The sequence below is a fragment of the Hylobates moloch genome, unplaced genomic scaffold (assembly GCF_009828535.3).
Source record: "Hylobates moloch isolate HMO894 unplaced genomic scaffold, HMol_V3 SCAFFOLD_21, whole genome shotgun sequence".
In the NCBI taxonomy this organism is placed as follows: domain Eukaryota; kingdom Metazoa; phylum Chordata; class Mammalia; order Primates; family Hylobatidae; genus Hylobates; species Hylobates moloch.
In genome coordinates, this window is record NW_026652296.1 from 43,709,097 (window position 1) to 43,731,850 (window position 22,754).

The following is a 22,754-nucleotide window of genomic DNA, read 5'->3' on the forward strand; positions in this document are numbered from 1 at the left end:
AGCGTGACCAATAGCCCCAGGGGAGATGCCAGGGGTTCTTGGCCACTTGACTTTCCTGCAGGGTTATGTGGAGTTGCTCTTTACAGAACAGTGGTGATTTCCTTCTTGGGATTCTTCATCATTATTCTAACTAACTGATTGGATTTTCTGCTTTTGCTGGGAGAATCCCACCACCAAAAAGCAGAATGATTCTGGACCACCAGGGTTGTACAGAACCAGGGATGGCAGACAGCTTTAAGCATGACCCTTTTCTGATCGTTTTTGAGCTCAAATGACAGAGCAGAACAACCCATGGAGACTATTTAATGGAAGGGCTGCTTGATTAGGGCACATGGGCTGCCCTTCCTCGCCCCTTCCATGCCTACAACTCATCAAAATTGCTGACAAAACCGCAGACTCTTCCCTGCCATGACCAGGTATGCTTTAGGCTTCTTTGCCACGTGGAACTCCAGGCAGCCTCTTTGGACAGTCAGGGTTAGTGCCGGATGTTTGCCATCCCTTCACTTTGTCCAGCCTTTGCTGTCTAGGATTACTCTGCTTGTTGAGGGGAAAATCAGAACTAGAATCTAGGGAGACCCAATTTTGCTTTGTCTATGTTACCTGCCCCTCTGCGTGTGAGCACATATGATATGTTCAAACCAGGACAGTGTGCAAAAGAGGGTGCAGTTTGTAATTACACAGGTCAGTCAATGTAGGCTGGGACTCTCAGGCCAGCTAGTAGGACACTTGGGCACTCTAGATAGAAACACAGAGATGACAGTGAGAATGCGCTTCAGGAAGGCCCTGAGGACACACGCTCAATAGTTGGCCTGGAGAACGATGGCCTCGAGCCTGTTGGACATCTGAGCTGGGAGTTGGGCCTTATTAGTGTTTGACATCACTCTGCTATTCTGCTGACACCTGTAGCTCATCCCCATTCTTCTGTTTGGTGGCAACCTCGGACCAGCCAGAACATGGCCTTCAGACACGGGGACCCAGCACCCTTTACAGCACCCCTCAGGCCCTCCCAGGCCCTCTCCCCAACACTTCCACATGTTGCTTTGTGAGCATCTGTCCTCACTTGTCACTCATGCAGTGCCATCCTGGGTACTCTTCAAGTAAAGGGGAGAAAGAATGGGGTTCCTCTTTTACCCTTGATGGAAAATGACAGTGAATTTAAAAAACAAGCTTAAACTTAGTTGTTTTTCTCTTTTTACAAAAGCAATCCATATTCTCAGTAGAAAAAATAAGGCAACATAGATAACGAAAAATAAGGAAAAGGCATCACATAATACACCTTCATGTATATTGTAACATAGAGTGTGGACATTTGAAATATCAGCCCTGTAAGAATATTATGAAGGTTCTGGGGAAAGATGCTACCAAGAATGTGGGCGAGGCCAGCACAGGGAATTGGCATGACTGGCCCCTGGGTCTAGGTAAGACAGTACTGCCCACAGGTGAGCTGCAGAGCCCCAGAGAGGAGTGTAGCCCGTGACTAGGAACCTCCTGCTATGGCTGAGCATCTGTGAGACTGTGCGCCAATTGCCTCGTCCCTCTGAGCCTTGGTTTCTTCATCTGTGAAATGGAATCACAATACTCCTCACCCACGATAGGAGTGAAAGTCAATGTGCCTAGTGAGAACTAAATGATGTAATAATGTATATGACTTGCCCATCACCTGGTGACGCTCAATCCCTGATCACTGTTGTTATTACAGAGCACTTGATGTGACAGACACCAGCTTGATTTTCCCCACAGTGTGAGTGCAGAACTCTGGTGAAATGGGAGGCGACTTTAGAAAGTGCATAGAGGAGTGATATTTAATGGTTGTGAATTTTTTATGATTACCTGTTATTTATAGCGGATGACGTAAAATATTCCTTTCCAAATAAATCTACGTAAAAATGAGTACATTTAAAGACACATACAGAGGGAATAAGATGCAGGTAGTCCTTGGATAATAGTAGAAATCATAAACACAGCAGGCAGATGCAGGGAGCTGGGGAGGGCCTCGTGTAAGCCTGTGGAGCCTCAGAACAGCCTGTGGTTATTGGAGGGGGCAGGTTTTATTCTCAGAAATGACCTAGTCCAAATCCTTCTCTGGGCCAGTGAGGAAACTCACCTTTGGTGAGGTTAAATGACTGCAGAGCCTCACAGCTCAGCCGTGGTAAGTGTAGACAGGAGTTGGGGTCTTTTGTATTTGTGGTTCATTCTCTACCTCCAAAGAATAGTCAGGGAACTGGTGTTACTCAGAGGCCAGACACGAAGCCAGAGAGTTCTCGGCTATAGGTGGCCCCATGGACCTTGATGTTAGTGTCCTGTCCACACACCCTGGGCCATCCCAGTGGTCACTCAGACACGCTGAACACCCCGATCACTGCCTGCATCTTGGGCTCTGGGAACATGCATGGCCCACATAAGTATAGTCCAGAAGTGCTGGGTGTTAACGCCCCAGGAACAACCCTCAGTTGCTGTGGACCGGGATAGTTGGATAAGTTCCTCACCCCTCATAGCGACGGTTCAGAGCCACGTTCCACATGGTCCCTCAGAGGGACCCCAGCAGGACTGAGCTGTCTACAATGGCAACCTGCTCGTCACACTCCTTCATTGGTTTTGTTCCCTTCTCTGGCTCACTTCCCTCCCTTACCTGTGCTTCCTGGGATCACCTCCCAAATAAGCCACAGGTACCCAGTCTTTGCCTTGGGGTCCACTTCTGGAGAACCCAAATAGTCCCTCAAGGGCAGAGCCAGGTGAACACTGGACCTTTTTGTTCTCTGCTGAGATCATGACATGAAAGAGGCTAAAATTCACATCGCATCAGCTGGTCGTGTGAGTGATTTTGGCCTGCAGGTTTTGGGTATTTTCTTACATGAGATCAACGAGGTTTTAGCTCAGTCTCAGTGGCCATTTCCTTTGGTCTCACTTGTGGAAGGGATTCATCCCTGGGTGTGGCCGTGGGACATCACTGACCCAGTCTTTGCATCCTACTTGGAAGATACCGCAGTGTATATGAAAGGACTGATGGCCCCTGCCTTCACAAAACCACCGTGCATTTCTTCATGCTGCCCGTGTAATCAAGCCTACGGAAAGAGCTCCTGTAGTTTTATCAGCCAGATAAGCTACAGCAGGCCACTCTTTGCTGTGCACTTGGAAGTGAAATAAACTCCTCAACACGTTACCTACAACCTGTGGCCAAAGTTATTCAACTTCTCAGCCTTTTGATGTAGTAGGAATTCCAGGCGACTTTAAAATATTTGGGTTTGCTAACTTCTAGAACTCATGGTCACCAAATATATACACCTGAGGTTACTGGTCTGCTATGATGCCTGATGTGCTTATCTTAAGGAAACTGTAAGCAGCAGACTTTAAAATCTCCCTCTCCTTTTCTCTTTAAAATTCCCAGAATTTTAAAATGATGTGGCTTCTAGTCAAATGCTTTCACTTAAAAACAATTTTAAAAATATTTAAAGGCTGACATATGTGCTTTTTCATGTAATTCACGTGTCTCTTAAACGTGCCTGCGGAAAGCAGCAAGAGGCCAGGGAGTTTAGGGGATAAAATGGTGCAGGCATGAAGCCCTACCTTCAGGACTATGCCTTTATATGCCCAAGAATTCCTCTAAGCCCGGAAATGAACTTCCAGAGAAGAGAAGGAGAGGAAACTGGGAAGGAAGAGGAGGAGTCTGGGGGTGGAGAGGCAAGAGGAGCGGAGGAAGAGTCAGGATGAATGCAAAGGGAGAGAGAGCAAAGTTGAGGAGACTGAGACAGAGGCAAGAGAGAGGGTGGAGAGATATAGAACTTGCCCAGTGCCCTCCTTCAGGCCAGCATTAGCACCTGGAAGAACAACCTTAACATTTTTGGAAAGGTTTTTGACATCCAGAGTTGCAGCAAAAGTGTTTTTTAATTAAATTCCAGCTAACTAGAAATCTTCATGAACTTAAATACCCATTCTTTAGCAGTTGGGTTTTTAATGGAGTTTCTGGGATCCCTGTGAATAGGTCAGCAAGGCTGTTTTTTTTCCCCCCTTTTTAATCCCAGCCATTTGAGTTAAAAAGGGCTGATTTTCAATAATGCTCCAAATTCTAGCTATTTCTCCAGCTCCTTTCTAAAAACGTGGCTGTAAATAGTCTAGATTAGTGGTTCTAAAACTTCAGTGTGCATCAGTGTTACTTGGGGTGGGGGGTGGGGGGCGAGGGCACGTTAAAACCCAGACTCCTGGGCCCCAGCCCCAGAAATTCTAAGCCAGTAGGTCTGGCATCTGCTGGAGTATTTGCATTTCTGATCCATTCCCAGGTGTTGTGATCCAGGGACCACACTTTGAGGACCACTGGTCTAGATCTAGGACATAGGCAATATCAGAGTTGGAATGTTTTGTAAAATTAGACTATTATCTCAATTCAGAAAAATCTAGATGATTCTGCTGGTGAAGCTTTTGAAAATTCAGCTGACAATATCCACAGCATAATAGAAACACAAGCGTCTACACATTTCTGAGTTCTGGCGCAAACAAAAGAAAACACTTCCAAAACAAATTTTCCTCAACGTATCAGCAGCTGTACATTCCAGTGGGCCCTACTCACCTTTGGGGATTTTGGGGTCAGCTTATCGGGTGATTATCTTCAAAGCAGGACAGTGTGCTTGCAGAAACATCTGCTTAATCCCTATTTTAAGAATAAATATTGACTGGCCTTTTACTACCACTATGAGCAGTTTTAAAGATTTAACTGATGGGACCCAGTGCTGGTGGTTTTGGCACAATCCTAGGAGGGAGGTGGGAAAGAATGACAGGCACCTCGAAGGATAGAGTCAGGGCTTAGCACTCAGCTCTTGGCTAGTAGAGAGAAGCCCATGGCAGGTTCCAGGCCCGTTGTCTTCCACTAACTTCCATTCACGAGCTCAATGACGCAATGCATCAGTCTGGCCTCAACCCCGCATACATGGAGGGAGGCTCTGGACTTCAAGGTGCATTTGGCAGAGCCCTCATGTTGCATGGAGTTGCTTGAAGGGTCCCTGAGAGAAGAGGGCAGCTGAGCAAGGGGGATGCCTGTGGCCCCTTGGCTTTGCTTCAGTATGGTGGCTTCCATGGACTGCTTTGTTCGAAGGATGGCACATGTGGCTTAACAAATATTTGAGGAACAGTGACCCCAGGGTCCCTTCTATTTCTAAAATTTGGAATGTTTGATTCCTTATAAATAATCACACAAAGGGTTCTTGAAGCCCTTTTTCCAGTCATTCAGCTTTGTGGCTCAATCATGGATACATTTTGGGAAGAGTGATTGAGAATTCTGTGCCCCGCCCCATCCTCAGCAGTCTTAAGAAGGGCAGAGGGAAGATAGAACAACATCCACCCAATAGTCCTGCACCTCCGGCCCAGATTTAGCCAGGCCTCTCTGAGGGTGTGGTCCCATCCCCAGGGCTGAGAATCACTCCACAAGGAACCACTGCCTTTGAAGGGAGTGGGGATGCGTCCGGCAACACTGATTTTCTTTCCCATCGTGTGGTCCAGCTGCCAGTCAAGATGGTGGTCATGTGACCCGTGCTGGCCAATCACAGCTCTCCTGAGGGAGGGCTGCAGGGATGAACTGATTTAGAGCTGGGTCACTCTGAGGACAGGTCCTTGACTCCTGCTACTTAGATTCCTGGGACTGCCTTGGTTTCCGTCTTTCCTGAGGTCTGGCTGGTATTTTACAAATTAACCAGGGTTTTTCTGAATCCTCCACCCTTTTCTGTTGCTGGAAAGATTCAGGCTTCCCTTTCCACTATTTCTCTTATGAAAGGGCTTCACAGGCTTGTGAAATACTTCTGGGTATTTCAGGAGACCAGACACCAGGATCTCCAAGGGGCCTGCCCACTTCCCCTGGGGTAGGAATTCCTTGATTTGCAGGAGTGCATCAGTCAGGGTCTGATCGCCCCGGGCTGGGTAGCGCACGCCTTCTGGAAGAAGAAACGCTGCAGCTGAGTTTTCATTAGACCCTCCCTGACTGTCCCTGGGTCGCAGGATGTGAGGACCCATCATTAAGGGCCCAGAATGGTAACCCCCTGAAGGCAGAGCTCGTTAAAGGTCAATGGCTAATTAATTAAACACATGAATGAGCTTAGAAGCTAAGTCCCTTAGTTAGATTTCATATTCTTGTAGTTTGGACAGTTCAGTGTCCCAGATCTGGAAAAATGTGACCCTTTTTGTAATTTGGTTCATTCTTTTATTTCTGATTTAAAACGAAAAACCCCCAAAACTTCAGACCATGTGTAGATTTATTGAAGGGAGCGGAGCGGTTTTCCCAGGAGCTCTTGCTTCTCCCAGTGGGCAGCGGTGCTGGTGGCAGCAGGAGCCTGGTGCCAGGGCCAGGAGTCAGGAGGAGCCTTGGAGAGAGTAGGCAGGAGAGTCCAGGGGCCGGGGTGAAGAATGACTCTGGACACTGGTATCCTTCCCTCTTCTGTCCAGGGTTCCTTACCTGGGGATTCACCCTGGAGCAGAAACCTGGAGGAGCACTGCGGAGGAACAAGATGTTCCATTGCCGAAAATTGCTCCCATAGAGCCGTGCCATGCAGTGTGGCAGCCACCAGCCGCATGTGGCTGTGGAGCACCTGCAATGTGGGGAGTTCAAATTGAGATGTGTTATGAGTGTAAAATACACAGCAGTTTCAAAGACCTCATCTGAAAACAAGAATGGAAGATATCTCACTACTAACTTATTGATTACCTGATGACATGATAATATTTTGGGTATACTGTGTAAAATAAATTATTAAAATTAATTTCACCTGTTTCTTTTTATTTTATTTAATGTGGCTACTTCTAGAAAGTTTAAAGTTGGCCAGGCACGGTGGCTCACGCCTGTAATCCCAGCACTTTGGGAGGCCAAGGTGGGTGGGTCACCTGAGGTCAGGAGTTCAAGACCAGCCTGACCAATATGGTGAGACCCCGTTTCTACTAAAAATACAAAAATTAGCTGGGTGTGCCCCTGTGGTCCCAGCTAGTTGGGAGGCTGAGGCAGGAGGAAACGCAAAAGGAAATTTTTTTTGTTTGTTTTGTTTTGTTTGTTAGTTCATGTCTTTTATTAACTCATACAGTTACTTGTCTTCTGGTTTGTTGAAGCAGTAAGTCAGACAACATTTGCCACAATAATGTCTGTCAAAGTGGCTTGCCAAAAACACTCCAGCACCACATTCATCAGAAGGGCACTCTCAACGAAGGTGACTAATTTTGCCATTCTCATCCACCTTATAGTATTTCAGGATAGCCAGCTTAATCTTCTTTCTCTTGTGCTTATTCTTCTTGGGAGTGGTGTAAGACTTCTTTCTTTTCTTAGCACCACCACGAAGTCTCAACACAAGATGAAGAGTAGACTCCTTTTGAATGTCGTAGTCAGACAAAGCACATCCATCCTCCAGTTGCTTGCTAGCAAAGATCAGTCTTACTGATCAGGAGGAATTCCTTCCTTATCCTGCGTCTTGGCCTTTATATTTTCTACCGTATCCGAGGGTTCAACCTCGAGGGTGATGGTCTTCCCTGTGAGAGTTTTCGCAAAAATCTGCATTTTGGTGGCAGCTCCACTGCAGATGGCTGATGGAAAAGGAAGGAAATGTTTTAAGATACATTCCTAAGGGTTGCACATTGACTAATTTGATCTTGTATAACTCAAATTCTGTAAGATAAAATCTTCAGTTCTCTTGGGTAGATAAAAGAGCTTCAGAAGTTTGAGTTGGATGAGGGTTGGCCACTCCCCTACCATCTTGCTAATGCTTTAGACCAAATTCACACAGAAAGAGATTTGTTAAATATTAACATTTATTGTGATGCAGACCCCCAAGGTCCATACAATCTTCTCTGTAGGCTCCATGAAGTCTCAGCTCTGGTGTCTTAGGTGCTAAGAGAACACTTTGCATGGAAAGCTCATTCAAGGCAGAGTCTACAATAGAGACAGTATTTCAGGATCCTTCTTGTCAGCATCAGACAATCAGAAATCTTGCTACACTAGTGGTCTTTCACAAGGGCAGTTAAGGAACCAAGTGCCTTTTATTTTTAATTAATTAACTAATTAATTTTTTTGAGATGGAGTTTTGCTCTTTTTGCCCAGACTGGAATGCAATGGCGTGATCTTGGCTCACTGCAACCTCTGCCTCCCAGGTTCAAGCGATTCTCCTGCCTCAGCCTCCTGAGTAGCTGGGATTACAGGCATGTGCCACCATGCCTGGCTAATTTTGTACTTTTAGTAGAGATGGAGTTTCTCCATGTTGGTCAGGCTGGTCTCGAACTCCTGACCTCAGGTGATCTGCCTGCCTCGGCCTCCCAAAGTGCTGGGATTACAGGCCTGAGCCACCACACCCGGCCCCAAGTGCCTTTCTTAAGAGTACAGTCTCAAGGCCTTGCCAGAACCGAAACCCTAGTAGCACAAGGGCAGGGAGTGTCTCTACATCTCATGGCCAGTCCACATATCGTGACTGTCGTAACTCTGTTCATGCGAGTGTGGAGAGTGTCTCTTACATATTTTAGTCAGACCACGTGTCCCCCTTGATTAATGAGAGCCCATTGCTAATACTCATTATGTTTATTAGCAAGTCACTAATAAGTCAGTAAAAATTCACTTCCCAAGGCCTCCGGTGTTGGCAGGTGTGCATGGCAGAGGTATCTTGGGAGAGTGGGGAATCCTGATGAACCCAAGTGATGCTCACCTGTAATATCACACCGAAGATGCCAAAGTATATAAGTCACTTCTGGACATCGTAGCACAATCTTATTAAGAGCATGAATAATTCTTTCATACCTACTTGGTGTATCCAAACAAGATCAGTGAGGTAAGAGCCAGTGAATTATCAGAAAGTTTCCTGAGAAAATTCAACCTTTTGTGATCAATGTAGTTTCCAGCCTTAGAGGAACAAACAAATGCTATTCACAAAACAGTCATTCTAAAAAATGCATTTTTGTATGAAAGATGCATCTTCTCAAGGTAAATGTTAACAGTCCTTGGGAGAAAACTGCTAGAATACAGATTTCAGGATTTAAGGGAAAACAATTTCTTTCAGTCTTAGAAACCCAACTCACTGATGATGAGATATAGAACAAATATAGACATTACTTAAATATTAACTTTATTTGGTATGTAAATATACCTAGCGCTCCGATCTTTCTAGATCAAGGTTACTTAATCCTGGCCGTATTGACCCTTTAGGCAGGAGAATTCCTTGTGTGCAGGGTTGTGGGGGGATGCTGTCCTGTGTACTGTAGGGTATTTAGCAGCATCCCTGGCCTCTACCCACTAGTTGCCAATAGAAGGACTCTACCACTAAAGTGGTGACAACTAAAAATGTCTCTAGACACTGCCAAATGTCCCCTTGGGGGCAAAATCACCCTCTGTTGAGAACTGCTCTTCTAGAACAGGTTCAATGGGCTAAGCCATTGCCTTGCTAGAATGCATAATCTCAGACCCCTCCCAGACCTACTGAACCAGAGTCTGCATTTCAGTAAGCTCCCAGGTGGTCTGTGTGCTCATATACCTGGCTAGCTTTACCCCCTATGCTCCATGGTGCCTATGGCCAGGGATATGTGGCTCTCATTGCAGGAAGCTGATGAAGCCTTGCTGCATAACCTACGCCTTCAGCTGGAAGCCCAATTTCTGCAAGATGATATCAGTGCGGCAAAGGACAGGCACAAGAAGGTAACCATGACCCCTTGAAGCCCTTCCTCTAGAAAACCCAGTTTGGGTTTGATCAGGTAAGCCCAGGGCACTGTGGCTGAAAACAGATTGCTAGAGTGGCATACCTTTGTGCATGTTCCCTCAACCAAATAGGGGTGAATTGGTCACTGGACAGTGCTTAATGAGCCAGACATGCTTTGAAGAGTGGGCAGTAGTGGGTGTGTTTTGAGGGCCCTGGTGTTGGGAACTAGTATCTATATTGTACAGTATAATTTACAAAGTGATTTTATATAGATCTGTCTTCATTAAGCTACAGTCTATCAACTGTTTCTGCTCAGAAAATACATTAGAAAGTCTTGTTTTTAGCTCTGCTTCTGAGCCCGTTAACTGCAGCAGCATATTACTCAGGAGCTTCCTCTCCTGCAGTGCTCAGACTTCCCCAGCCTCCAACAGTTCCTCACAGGCCTGATTCTGGGGGGCCCTGGCATAATTGAAAGATCAGATCCTGAAGCTGTTTGACCATGGGTGAATGGCCTAACCTCTCTGAGCTGCTTTTTCATCTTCAAAATGCAAATGCAGGCTTTCCTTCCCAGCAGTGGTGTGGGTGAAGTAGTGTAGCCGACCCATGGGTGCCTCAGGGCTTCCCTCTCCAGGGGCTCTGGCCTCCTCCCACTGCCATCCCTGCAGCTTTGCCTAAGGACTTTCTCCAAGCAGCTGGAGGCTGCTCCGCCTGTAGTGGGGTGTTGGGGAACTCCTGTCCCCAGGAGCAGGGAGCAGCCTCAACCAGAACTGATGGGAGTTGGTGTATAAACACCCCAGCTCCCTCTCGCCTTTGTAGACCAACTCTGAGGCTTTTGTTCTGCACTGGCACCCAGAGATACTCACCAGGATTGAGCTCCAGGTGCCCACAGTGGTGATCCATTGGTAATAGCCCTCGCTGACTGCCCTCCCTTCCTCCCTCACTTTCCCACTCCACCCGTCATGTTTCCTGGCATCATTGCCCAGTCAACTGTTTGCACTCAGATCCCTCTCTCAGGGTCTGCTTCTGGGGAAACTCAAACTAAGGCAATGTGCTAACATGCATACAACCTGGAGCTTGGCAAGTGCTCAGTGAACCTCCAGTTCCCTTCCCACCTCAGTGTGTACCTGCATCAGTACACCAGGCCTGTCTGCTCCAATCAGGGTCCCTCCAACTTTCCATCAGGCCCAGCCATTTCCTCCTCCCCACCTACCTCCTTGCTTCTGCTCTACTTGATGGAATCCTGGGAACAGTGCCTGGGCCAGTTTTGAAGCAGCTCAAAGAATTCTTCCAGGCCATTTAGGATGATGATGATGATGATGATGATGACAGTGATGATGATAGCTCACACTGTGAGGCTTCCCTGCAGTATCTCACTGGATCCCAAGAGCAGCCTTGTGAAATAGTGCTCAGGTCAGGCAGGCTCCCTCTAAGCAGAGCTCTAGGTAGTGATTTTTTGTCACTGATGTCTTAGTGGAGGCCTCTGAGGAGGAGGGGAGGAAAAGGGCAGGACAGGGCAGGGAGCAGAGCAAGGACGTGTCCTCAGCCGGAGTCCAGCTGTGGCCTTCTCATGATCCCACAGGAAGCTCTGGAGTGTGAATGTGAATTACACCACAGCCGGGTCCCTCAAGGAGTCGAGAGAGTTGGTCTTTTGTACTCCTGTGCTGTCAGTCATTGGCCTGGGTTGGGGATGAGGCAGGGCCTGGTAGCTTCCTGGACAAGATGACCATTTGTTGGCCAAGGGCTGCTTTCCGGAGAGGGCCGTGTTATCTGTTGTTACTCACAGAGCTGGGGATGAGCACTGGCCGGTAAAGGGGATCGGGCATCCCTACAGATAGTTATCCCAGTTTTATAGAAGATCTTGCATTTTAGGAGGTTTAAATAGCTTGCCTGAGGTCACACATAGCCAGTAAGTCTTTTAGTCCAGGCCTGATTGACCAAAGCCCATTCTTTGAAACACTGCTGGCGTTGGAAAGGGTCCTTTGTGCCCTCCAGGGCCTTTTAACTTATTTATTTTTGACACAGGGTGTCATTCTGTCACTCAGGCTGGAGTACAGTGGGGTGATCACAGCTTGCTGCAGCCTCCACCCACCCCTAGGTTCAAGTGATCCTTCTACCTCAGCCTCCTAAGTAGCTGGGACCACAAGTGCACACCACAACACATAGCTAATTTTAAAACTTTTTGTAGAAATGGGGACTTAGTATGTTTCCTAGGCTGGTCTGCAACTCCTGGGCTCAAGCAATCCACCTGCCTTGGCCTCCCAAAGTGCTGGGATTACAGGTGTGAGCCACCATGTCTGGTGAAGGCTGGTTTTTTTCTTTTTTTTTTTTGTGCCTCCACCACCCAGGGCTTTGTGAAGACCAATGCACCAATGTAACTGAAGAGAAACGGTGAAATAAAGCAAGTCTTAGTTTATTCATCTGCCCCGTTGTTCTTGTAAAGATAAAGGAGACTGAGGGGCCAGGAATGAGTGTGGTGCACATGTGGGCAGGCCCACCCATGGCAGCAAATGCATCATCAGTCTCTTCTTCCTCCTGAACCTGGTCATGGTCTATACTGTCTGTGATGAAGGAGCATGTGGAAGTGTCCATTCCTGTGCTCATCTAGTTCTAGAAGGAAAACCCAGTGCAGCTCAACTTATAATGAGAATGCTTTCCCTCCCCCAACAGAATCTTCTGGAAGTTCAGACCTATATCAGCATCCTGCAGCAGATCATCCACACCGCTCCTCCAGCATCCATTGTGACGAGTGGGATGAGGGAGGTAAGAATTGGAGCAGGAAAAGGCAAACCAGCCCTGGAGGAAAGCCATACCTGGAGACTCCCAGGGAAGGGCTCACAGGTTGGACTGTGAGGGTGGCCACCAGGGTCCACTCCCCACTCTTGCCTTGTATCCTTATCTGAAGTTTGTTCTTCTGATATTTTACTTGTACTGTAAATGCCAATATTTAGACACGTGAGGATGTAAACCGTGTCCTTGACCGTTTTCTTCGGTATTTTCTCTTGAGAATTATGAGCTGTTCTTCCTTGCATACTTTATAATAAACGACCAAGCTGCTTTCCAAAGCGATGTGCCATTGTTGCATCTCCGCCCACAATGCGTGAGGGTTTCTGTGGCTCCCTGTCCTTGCCAGCACTTGGTATGTCAGCTTCTTAGTGTGTCTTCGCTCTTCTAATGGTGGTAGTTTTAATTTGCATCCCCTAATGACTAAGGAAGCTGAGCATCCTTTTGTGCACTCATCTGCCATCCAGATACCTTCTTTGTGGAAGTATCTGCCCAAGCCTCTTGCCCATTTAAAAAATTGGTTTGTTTCCTTATTTTCCCTATCAATCTGATAATGAATTTCAAATACAGAGAATCTCAGATAATTAGTGAATATATTTTCAAGACGGAGCTCTGCTAATGATTATGTGAGCCTGTGGCATGGAAACTAGTGGGAAAGGATAGAGATTGTTGAAGCCGATTTGTAAAAACTAAAGATTTGGATATGAAAAATTATTTCCGGTATTATGTTCCAAATTCCTTCTTCATTTAGCTCTCTAGCTGCTCAACAGGATAGTAATGTTTTTTCCTAATATGCTTTATGGAATTTTGTGATGCATAGCATGATACATATATATAGACTGGTGCCGAGTGAGGTGGCTCATGCTTGTAATCCCAACTACTCAGGATGCTGAGGTGGGAGGATCATTTGAGGCTAGGAGTTCAATACCAGCTTGAACAACATAGCAAGACCCCGTCTCTAAACAAACAAAGAAACAAGAAACAAAAAAACCCCACAAACACTGGAAATGATGCAAATTAAAATAAAAATGTTACAGTGTCCCTTCTCCAGAGGTTGTGGTAGGCTAGTACAGGGTTTGGTGGATTGGTCAAGAGAGAAGGTTCTGGGTCTTTTTGCAAGGATGACCTAGGATGGTGTCTCTCAACCCTGGTGACACTTGCAGTTGCCTAGATGTGTGCTCAGGCCATGCTCTGAGTCAATGAATGGGCTGCCCAGGAGGTGGGGCTTGCCCAGGACCAGCATGCAGACAAGCTGCTGCAGAACCCATGGGCTGGGGTCACTGGCTGCCTGAACTTTTTCATCTGAATTATTTTATACAAAGCTAAAGAAATCCCCAAATTTGCTTTAGAAAACACTTTTAAACCCTGCAAAGTATCATCTAAGAGACAGGAAAGTTACTTTTTTTGGCATTCATGAGGATAGTCTTGTCCGAATTGCCCACCAGTTACCATTTCAGGACCCTGTTCTCCTTAGTGGATGTAACTGAGGTTGCTACAAAGGCCTAAAAAAGCTTTTCCTGAAGCCTTAATTTTCTTTCCCAGAGATTCCTTTCCAGAGATGTTACTTTTATTTTTCAAACCCAACTCTATCTCAAAGGTGTTTTACATCCGAGCATACCTTTTGAATTATATCATCTATTCCCTTGTAATAAGACCCTTCTAAGTCATAAGTATACAGAAACTAAACTGACTTTGATGTCATTGATCAGCATCATCTGGGTTTGTGAGACGTGCAGAGTGTCCAGTCCAGCCTCAGACCCACTGAGGCAGAATCTGCATCTTAGCCAGATCCGCAGGGACTCGTGTGCATGCTCAGGATGGAGAAGCACCGATTGAGAAAGCGTCACATCTTTATGAGTCTTAGCTTAGCAATTCTACAATCAAGTTAGACAGTCACTTTCCTGTATGTCTGTGTCATTGCTGCAGCCACTTTGTAAGGTGTTTGAAGCAGAGTCTGCCTTCCATGCAGCCTCTGGACACAGAAACCCTCGGTGTAGACTTGGTGATTGATTTTGTGTGGCTTCGAGTCAATGTGCTCTGTGTCAGAGTGCATGGCTCTTGAGCAGTTAGGCCTTTTTGAAACAATCCGAATATTTGTGAATAGATGTGGAAAGGCAGGTCAGGAGAGAAGCACCTGCTTGGCAGAGTGTGGAGAGGTTGGAGGATTTCCTTCCAGCCATTCCCTGAAGCATCACTTCCCTTTCACCCACTGGGGCTGATGGCTCCTGCTTTGTGCTGTGCTGACATCCGAGCACAGCGTGTGGCTCGCAGCTCCAACCAACTTTCATTTTCTTAGAGAGTGTGCATTCCAGGTTTTCCTTTTCACAGAAGGGAAAACAGAGGTTTTGAGAGTCAAATGCCTTTTCTAGAGTCTCTTAGTAGGTTCATGGCACAGCCAGGTCTAAGCTCTGGTCTCCTGGTACTCAGTCCCAGTGTTTCACACTCCCAAGGAGGTTCAGACTTTGAAGACAAAGCAAAAGGCATTGATGGCTGCGCTGTGGGCCTGGCTTAGTCTTCTCAGGCTACTATAACAGGACACTATAGATGGGAGGGCTGACAGGCAGACATTTACTTCTCACTGTCCTGGGTGCTGGAAGTCCAAGATCAAGGTGCCAGCAGAATTGGTGTCTGGCAAGGGCTCTCTTTCTGGCTTGAAGACGGCTGCCTTCTTGCTGTGTCTCACATGACAGACAGACAGGGGCTGGGGGTGGGGGCTCTGGGGTCTCTTCTTGTTCTTACAAAGACCCTAATCACATCATGGGGCCCCCCATCCTCATGACCTCATCTAACCCTAACACCTTCCAAAGGTCCCACCTCCTAAAACCTTCATCTTGGGAGTTAGTTAGGGCTTCAACACAGAATTCAGGGGGACACGGATATTCCATCCATACTGAGGCCCCACACCTTCTCTGCCCTTTTCCTCTCTGCATGTCCTATGAGTCTGACTCTGGCCTTCTTTGTGCAGGAGAAGCTCCTGACGGAGCGGGAGGTGGCCGCCCTGCGGAGTCAGCTGGAGGAGGGCCGGGAGGTGCTCTCCCACCTGCAGGCACAGAGAGTGGAGCTGCAGTCCCAGGTACGCTCGAGTCTGCCGCATGTGCACTGGGGCTTCCCACATGTTTTATGGAGGCGTTACACGCAGGCACATGCATGCAGCTTGAGGAGCTGTCACACGCTGAACATATCCTATGTTCCTGGCAGAAACGAGGTTTTCTGAGTGGGTGACCAAGTGCTCTGCTCTGCCCTGGACTGAGGAGTTTTCCAGGACACAGGGAGAGTCCTGAGCCAGAGGACACAGGTGCCATGCTCATTCCTGGCCCCTCAGAGGTGCCCCTTGGGACTCCTTCGAGTCATGCCCTCCCCACCGAGGCTTAGGCTTAGGCTGCCCCAGTGTCTACATCATGCATTCATTTTGCCCAGGTCAGGCTTCGTAAGAATAAGAAGAAACGGACACCATGGGGATTTTTATCCTCCACTTGTTCAAATCTGTGCTTCTGTTTTTCTTCTCATGGTAACAGTTCTCCTTCGGAATTTGATTACAACCCGGAAAGAGTGGTTGTATCAGTGTTTGCTTCTAGTTAGAAACGTGTTGGTGGAAAGCTCACATTTCTACCCCCACCCCTTTTGGGTGAAGCTTAATTTGAAAACAAAACAGAAAAGCCCCACGCTGTCCTGTGGCCTGTGCCTTCTTGGCTACTTCCCGGCTCATCTTCCTTTGTTCCTTCCAGTTCTGTCTCTTTCTCGTTACCCTACAGCAGGTCATTCCACAGGGACGGTTGGGTTAAAATACTGCACCTTTGTATGGCTCTCTAACCACATTTCCCAAACCAAAAAGTAAGTTGACATTTGGTTTGACAAGTACACATGGGGACAAGAGAGCAAAACGTGTAAAAATCAGACGTTTCAGAAAGCCTGGACCATTTGGATGTTATGTGTTACTCTGTCTAAAAATGTGAAGCCACAACTAGATGTAGCACTTTTTATTGATTTCCAGTGCCCCCATGTCTGCTCAGGATTTCATTTTGGGACCTTGGAGTTCACATCCTAATTCCCATCCCAGCACGCACCACACAAAACTCACAGTGCAGCAGCTCTCAGGGGCTGCTGGAAAGCAAACCCAGGTCTGTGGTGGTCCCCTGAGCTGACGATTGCAGCAGGAGAAACCAGCTGAGGCCCTTAAAACTCCTCCTCCTTGCGAGACAAACCCTGGCTCAGGGACCATGTGCCTCATCCTGGTGACTGGGGCCTGTGTGGTTTCTTCTGAGGCTCTGACAGGATAGAATAAGGGTTGTATGTGTTTGTGTATGTGGGATGTGTGTGTGTGATATACATGGTATGTGTGATATATGTGGGATGTGTATGTGAAGTATGTGTGGTGTGTGTGTGTCATGTGTATGTGTGTGTGTGCTGTGTATGTGAATAGGGACGTGGATACAAGCCCAGTTGTGGTCCTAGAGACCAGCGTTTCCCAAATGGCTAGTGACAACTCATTTTTGGATGTAAAATGAACTCAGTAGAATTGATTGGCATGTAAAAGGAAGTCAACAAAATGCTAGACTAAAATATAATAAGAAAAACAGAATGTACAGCAAGCGAAAGGGAGGATTTGTTTTGTGAAGCCCTTGTTTTATCTCTCTATATCAATATGGATATGTTGAAATACACACACACACACACACACACACACATCTATCTGATGTGTATGGCTCACAATGAGAAATGTGGTTTTTCCTGGGGCGGTGGTGATAAAGTTGAAAACCACTGCCATAGAGATACTGAGAAAGATGAAGGAGCCCAGCCTAGATGGCAAATTCCAGTTCCAGGACAGAAAGAATGTTCCTCTCTTTATGTACAGGTATGTATTTGTTGAATATCAAAATAAGAAATTTCACAACAGATTAACCTGGTTTCTGAGAACATGAAATGAAACCGCTGGTCGGCCGCCTGTTTCTGTCCTGAGTGGCTGCAGGAGGACCCCCTGGCTTTTCCCTGATGCCCTCGTCTCTAAAGCAGGGTCTCAAACACCCCTTCTGTGCTGCCTCCTCCACTCCCACCCTTGGCAGTCTGATGGAGACCCCTTCTCAGAAAAATGATGGTAAAGGTATAAAATAAAGTACAGATAATTTAAAGGAAACCAGGCTGGGTGTGGTGGCTCACACCTGTAATGCCAGCACTTTGGGAGGCCAAGGTGAGTGGATTGCTTGAGTCCAGGAATTTGAGACCAGCCTGGGCCACATGACAAAACCCCACCTCTACAAAAAATACAAAAATTAGCTGGGCGTGGTGGTGCATGCCTGTGGTTCCAGCTCCTCAGGAAGCTGACATGGGAGGACTGCCTGAGCCTGGGGAGGTTGAGGCTGCAGTGAGCTGAGATTGAGCCACTGCACTCCAGCCTGGGCAACAGAATGAGACCCTGTTTCCAAAAAAAAAAAAAAAAAAAGAAACTAATTATATTAAAACAGTTATCAAAATATTACTGAATCATTTTAAATAAAATGACAGATGTGCTTATACTCACTCAGTAACAAGCTGTAGCATGGACCTGATGAAACACGGCTGTGTCTATTTTCTGTTGCTGCCTTGATGAGTCACCACTAACAGGGGCTTTGAACAGCACCCGTGTCATCGCAGTTGTGTAGGTGGGAAGTCTGGGTGGGTGCTATCAGTTTCTCTGCTCTGGGTCTCAAAAGGTAGAAAGAAGGATGTTGGCCAGCCTGGGCCCTTGTCCAGAGGCTGTTAGGGGAGAATTTGTTCCAGTCTCATTCAAGTTCTTGGCAGGAGTGAGGACCCTGTTTCTTTGCCGGCTGCTGGCCAGGAGTGGCTGTCAGGGCTGCCCATGCTCCTTGGCTTCAGGCCCCTCCACGTTCAGAGCCGGCAGCGAACTCTGAACCCTCTTCCTGTGTCTCATCTCATTGACTTGGACTTATGCGTTTCTCTGACTTCTGTTTTTAGGGGATAATCTTGAATAAACTCCTTTCCTTAAAAAAGGGTAACTGGTTAAGAACTTTAATTATATCTGCAAAGTCCCTTTTTGCCATGTAACATATTCAAGGGTGTAGCACCAAGGGGAAAAGGTCATGGGGGCCAAAATTCTGCCTCCTTAGCTCTGATGAAAACCCAGATGTGGCTGGGCACACCCGGGAGCTCCTGACTTAGTGGGTCTGGGGTGTGGCCTGGGATGCTGCATGTTCAGGTGTCCTGGTGATGGTGCTGCTGCCGGTCCAGGAGCCACACTGAGAACCACAGGGTAGGGGCGGGTCCCAGGGAGGGGGCGAATGTTCCACCCGGTCCCCCTATGTCCCAGGCTTGGGCCTTATTTCAAGTATGTGTGGCTGGGTTTTTGCTGGTTTTAAAGGTTTTAGTGGCTTCCCAATGTAGCAGCTAAGCTAGAGCTGAAGGAAGATGTGGCCGCACACCTCCGGGCAGGGCCCGCACTGTGGCCGAACTCGGTGGAGGGCGGGCCAAGGGAGAGCGTCTGGTAGCCCCAGGGCTGTGGCAGCGGGTTCCCCCTATGGTTAGGGTGTCCGAAGCTTCCCGAACTCTCCACAGCAGGGGTCCTCAGGGTGAGGTCACCGTCCCAGCAGCGGGGGCACCACCTGGGAACTTGTCAGAAATGCAAATTCACAGGCACCCCAGACCACTGACCCAGGAGCTCTGGGGCGGGCCGGTGCGCCTTGTTTTCACAAGCCCTCCACGTGGCTCTGCGGGCTCAGTCTGGGAGACGCCGGGCGGAGGATGGGACAATAGTGCCTGGGCTTGGAGCTGGAAGCCTCTCCTTCAAATAAGTGCACATATACCCGTAAGAGCCCTGGAGGAAGCACTTCGGACAGGTGGAGAGGAAAGGACAGGTAATTTTAGTTCCCTAAATTGCATGGACTGAGAGTTTCTGTGACAGGGAAGTAAAGAAAGTCACTTTTTAAAATTGCAAAGTGGGAACCGCCCATGTCTCATTTCTCATTAAAGTCACTTAGCACCATCTAGTGGTTTAGTTTGTGTAAGACAGTATGTAATGAGTTTCTTTTTTTTTTTTTAAGGGGGGAAAAAAAAAAGAACTTGCACCTAAAGTTGTCTGGGGTCCTAAGGACTGAGGTGGGAGCTCGCCCCTCCAGATGGGGCTCTCGTCAGGCTGCTGCCTGTGTCCTGCCCTCAGCAGCTCACAGCCCAGTGGGGAGACAGATATAAACCAGGCAATCTGACGGTCCAGGCAGAAATAGCAGTCACCTGGCTCCGGATAAAGTTCAGGTTGCCGCATGGCCCCACCCTTGGAGGAACCCTGGGCCAACCTCTCTTCGTCTCCTGACCCCTCCTGCAGTTTCTGGGGCCTCCCCTTTGTTCATTCCTTCTCTCCTTTCTGGAAGTCCCTTTCCTTCCTCGGTTCCCAGGACTGGTCCTGCCTCCTCTGGAAGCCTCTTTCTCCCTCCGAGATGCCCTGGGCGTTCCTCCTCTGCTAGACTTCGGCCTTCTAGAGGAGGGTCTGTGTCTCCTTCTCCTCGGCCAGGCTGGTGCTGGGTGGCAGTGGATGCCGTGCCACAGTGGCTCACGTCACAGGCATCTCCATTCGTGTTGAGCTCCTGAGACAGGAGCTCTTACTGGTTTTCCTGAACACCCTTCCTTCTGATGAAAGGTTTAAATTATGGAGCTATAAAAACCACGTCGATATAGACATCAGTCCAGTTTTATAAACCAAGTCATCACTTCACTGGACTCAGCAGAATCCCGTAGAGCATCTGCGACCAGTGCGGGGTTGGAGGGCTCAGGGCCTCATGGTCCTGTGGGGGATGGGGGCTGTGGGGGCGCCCAGGACAGGAGCTCCTCCCGCAGTGCTGCAGCAGAGGATCTCCAGCCTTTAAAACATGCAGCCTTCTTCAAACAAACACAAATGCACACCCAAGAAAACACCCCATCCCTCCACTCCCTACCACTACCACAAAAACAACAATCACCACTTCATGAGACATAAAAAGATTGCACTCCACTTGTAGGGTAGAAAGATCACAGGTGACTTTCCTGGGCTCTCATTTCCCATTTTGTGATGCTTTGTGATTCTATTTACAGTTTAAAACTTTGCTAATTGAAAACCTGCAAGGAGAGGTCTCTGCATAGCTCACACTGACTTTCCCATGTCTTCAGAGAGAACAGGCTGGTGTTGGCCTGTTGCTGTGTGGGAATGGGGAGTTTGCAGGGGCCCTAGAGAGAGAGTGTGTGTGTGCGTGCGCACGTGTGTGCTTGCATATTGTTGCCTGCAGCAGGGAGGAGGCTGAGGTGCGGGGCAAGGGTGGCCTGGCTCTGGGAGGTGTTTCAGACCGTGTACAGGTAGATTCAAATCCTGCTGTGGTATTTATGGGCAAGCCACTTGGCCAGTGTGCCTCAGTTTCCTCATCTGTAAAGTGGAAAGAATGACAGCCCTTCCCTGATAAGGCTGACCCAGCTTAGGACTTATCAGCATGAGCCCCTACCCCCACTCTGGGCTGGGGAACCCACACCCAAAAGGGACGGCCACCCCAGAGCTCCTGGGTCAGTGATCTGGGGTACATTCTCTTCATATGTAATTTTTTCTTTTAGTCTTTATTATGGAAGATTTCAAACATAGAAAAGTGAGAGATTGTAGGTGCTATGGCTCATGCCTGTAATCACAGTACTTTGGGAGGCCAAGGTGGGAGGACCACTTCAGCCCAGAAGTTCAAGACCAGCCTAGGCAACATAATTAGACCTTGTCTCTACAAATTTTTTTTTTTTTTTAAATTGGCTGGATATGGTGGCATTCACCTGTGATCTCAGCTACTGAGGAGACAAAGGTGTGGGGATTGCTTGAGCCCAGGATGTGAAGGCTTCAGTGAGCCCTGATGGCAGCACTGCACTCCAGCCTGGGCAATAGAGTGAGACCCTGTCTCAAAAGATAAAAGTGAGAATAGCCTGTCTCATGAGCCCTCCCGCCCCATCCCCCAACACATGGCCCCTCTGTGTTCTCTACAGCCCCACACACTTCCCTCACCATGTGATTCCAATGCTTCTTTGAGATTTGGGCCTCAAAGGGGTCTTTTAAATCCCCATATTCCTTGGAAGTGTTTCTTAGAGTGTCTGAACACTCTGGTGTGGGTGAGATTTGGCTGCATCAGGCGTTAGTGTGTCTGACTTGTATTTGCTATTACAGGTGACTGTTTGAATTCAGATTTCTTGGGAGAAACAGAAACTGGATCACACTAGCTGAAACAGGAAGGGGATTCTTGTTTTATTCAGAAGTAATTTTAGATTTTTGAAAAGTTGCAAAAACAGCACAGTAGTTTCCACTACATACCCCTCAGCCAGCTTCCACAAAACCACGGGCCAATGATAAAAACCTGGAAATTAACAACGATCTTGTCCTATTAATAGAGTGCACTAAAATCTCACCAGTTGCTCCACTCATGTTTTTTCCTGGTCTAGATCCTACTCACATTTAGGTGTCATGTCCTGTTTGTCTCCCCCAGAATGGGATGGTCCCCAGTCTCTGTCTTCCATGACCGTGATGCTTTGGAAGAACCCAGGCCAGTGGCTTTGTGGCACATCTCTCCTTTTGGGTTTCCCTGATGTTTTCTCAGGATTAGATGGAGGTTCTGCATTCTTGGCAAGACCCCCATGGAGTGACGCTGTGTCCTGAGTATTTCATTATGTGGCTGTGTCCTCATACAGGTGACATTAACTCTGATCACTTGGTTCAGGTGCTGTCTGCCAGGTTTCTCCACTGGAAAGGTACTTTTTTTTTTTTTTTTTTCAAAGGAGCAGGGTATAAAAGGCAGGGCATGAAATCTGAGAACAGGTGTGCATCAGGAATTAGGAACCAGGAACTGGGAGCTGAGGCAGCTGCTCTCTGTCACCTTTTCTATCTCTTCCTTCTCTTGCCATGGCTCTCTAATTTCTGTTTGTCTTTGTCTTTTGGCTTCATTTCTTTTCCTCTCCAAATAATTACCTTTCTCAACTTTGCCATGCACATGAAAGCTCGCCACTCCAGAGCAGCAGCCTCAGACCTGTTCATGTGTCCCTGTTGCCTAGAACCTGCCACCAACTCTGAGATTTCTGAGACCCCATTCCAGATTCCCAGGAGAGAAGGCATGTGACAGGCCAGCCTGGGTCAGGCACACCCCTGGTCCTATAACTCTGTACAGGAGAGTGGGGTCACCTTGTTGCTGGGACCCTGCCTGTGGATGGGTGGGGCTGACATCAGACACAGGGACAACGTGGACTGGACAGACATCTCCCCAGAGTGCTTAGCACGTGTACCTTTTCTTCCCTTCCTCCTCCCTCCTGATGTAACAGATCTATGGCTGAACACGTGCTTTTTTTTTTTTTTTTTTTTTTGGA

At 47.7% G+C, this 22,754-nt stretch overlaps 1 protein-coding gene and 1 pseudogene across 2 annotated transcripts in view; one reads left to right on the forward strand and one right to left on the reverse strand.

Annotated features, from left to right (window-relative positions):
* Positions 1–22,754, forward strand: part of BFSP1 (beaded filament structural protein 1) — a 46,944-nt gene that overhangs the window by 16,786 nt on the left and 7,404 nt on the right. For both annotated transcript variants that reach the window (XM_058433058.1, XM_032142812.2), the window contains exons 3-5: positions 9,542–9,637; positions 12,306–12,398; positions 15,385–15,492. In XM_058433058.1, coding sequence (XP_058289041.1) covers positions 9,542–9,637; positions 12,306–12,398; positions 15,385–15,492 — 297 coding nt within the window. The remainder of the gene's footprint in view (positions 1–9,541; positions 9,638–12,305; positions 12,399–15,384; positions 15,493–22,754) is intronic.
* LOC116461278 (ubiquitin-ribosomal protein eS31 fusion protein-like) lies at positions 7,027–7,519 on the reverse strand (annotated as a pseudogene).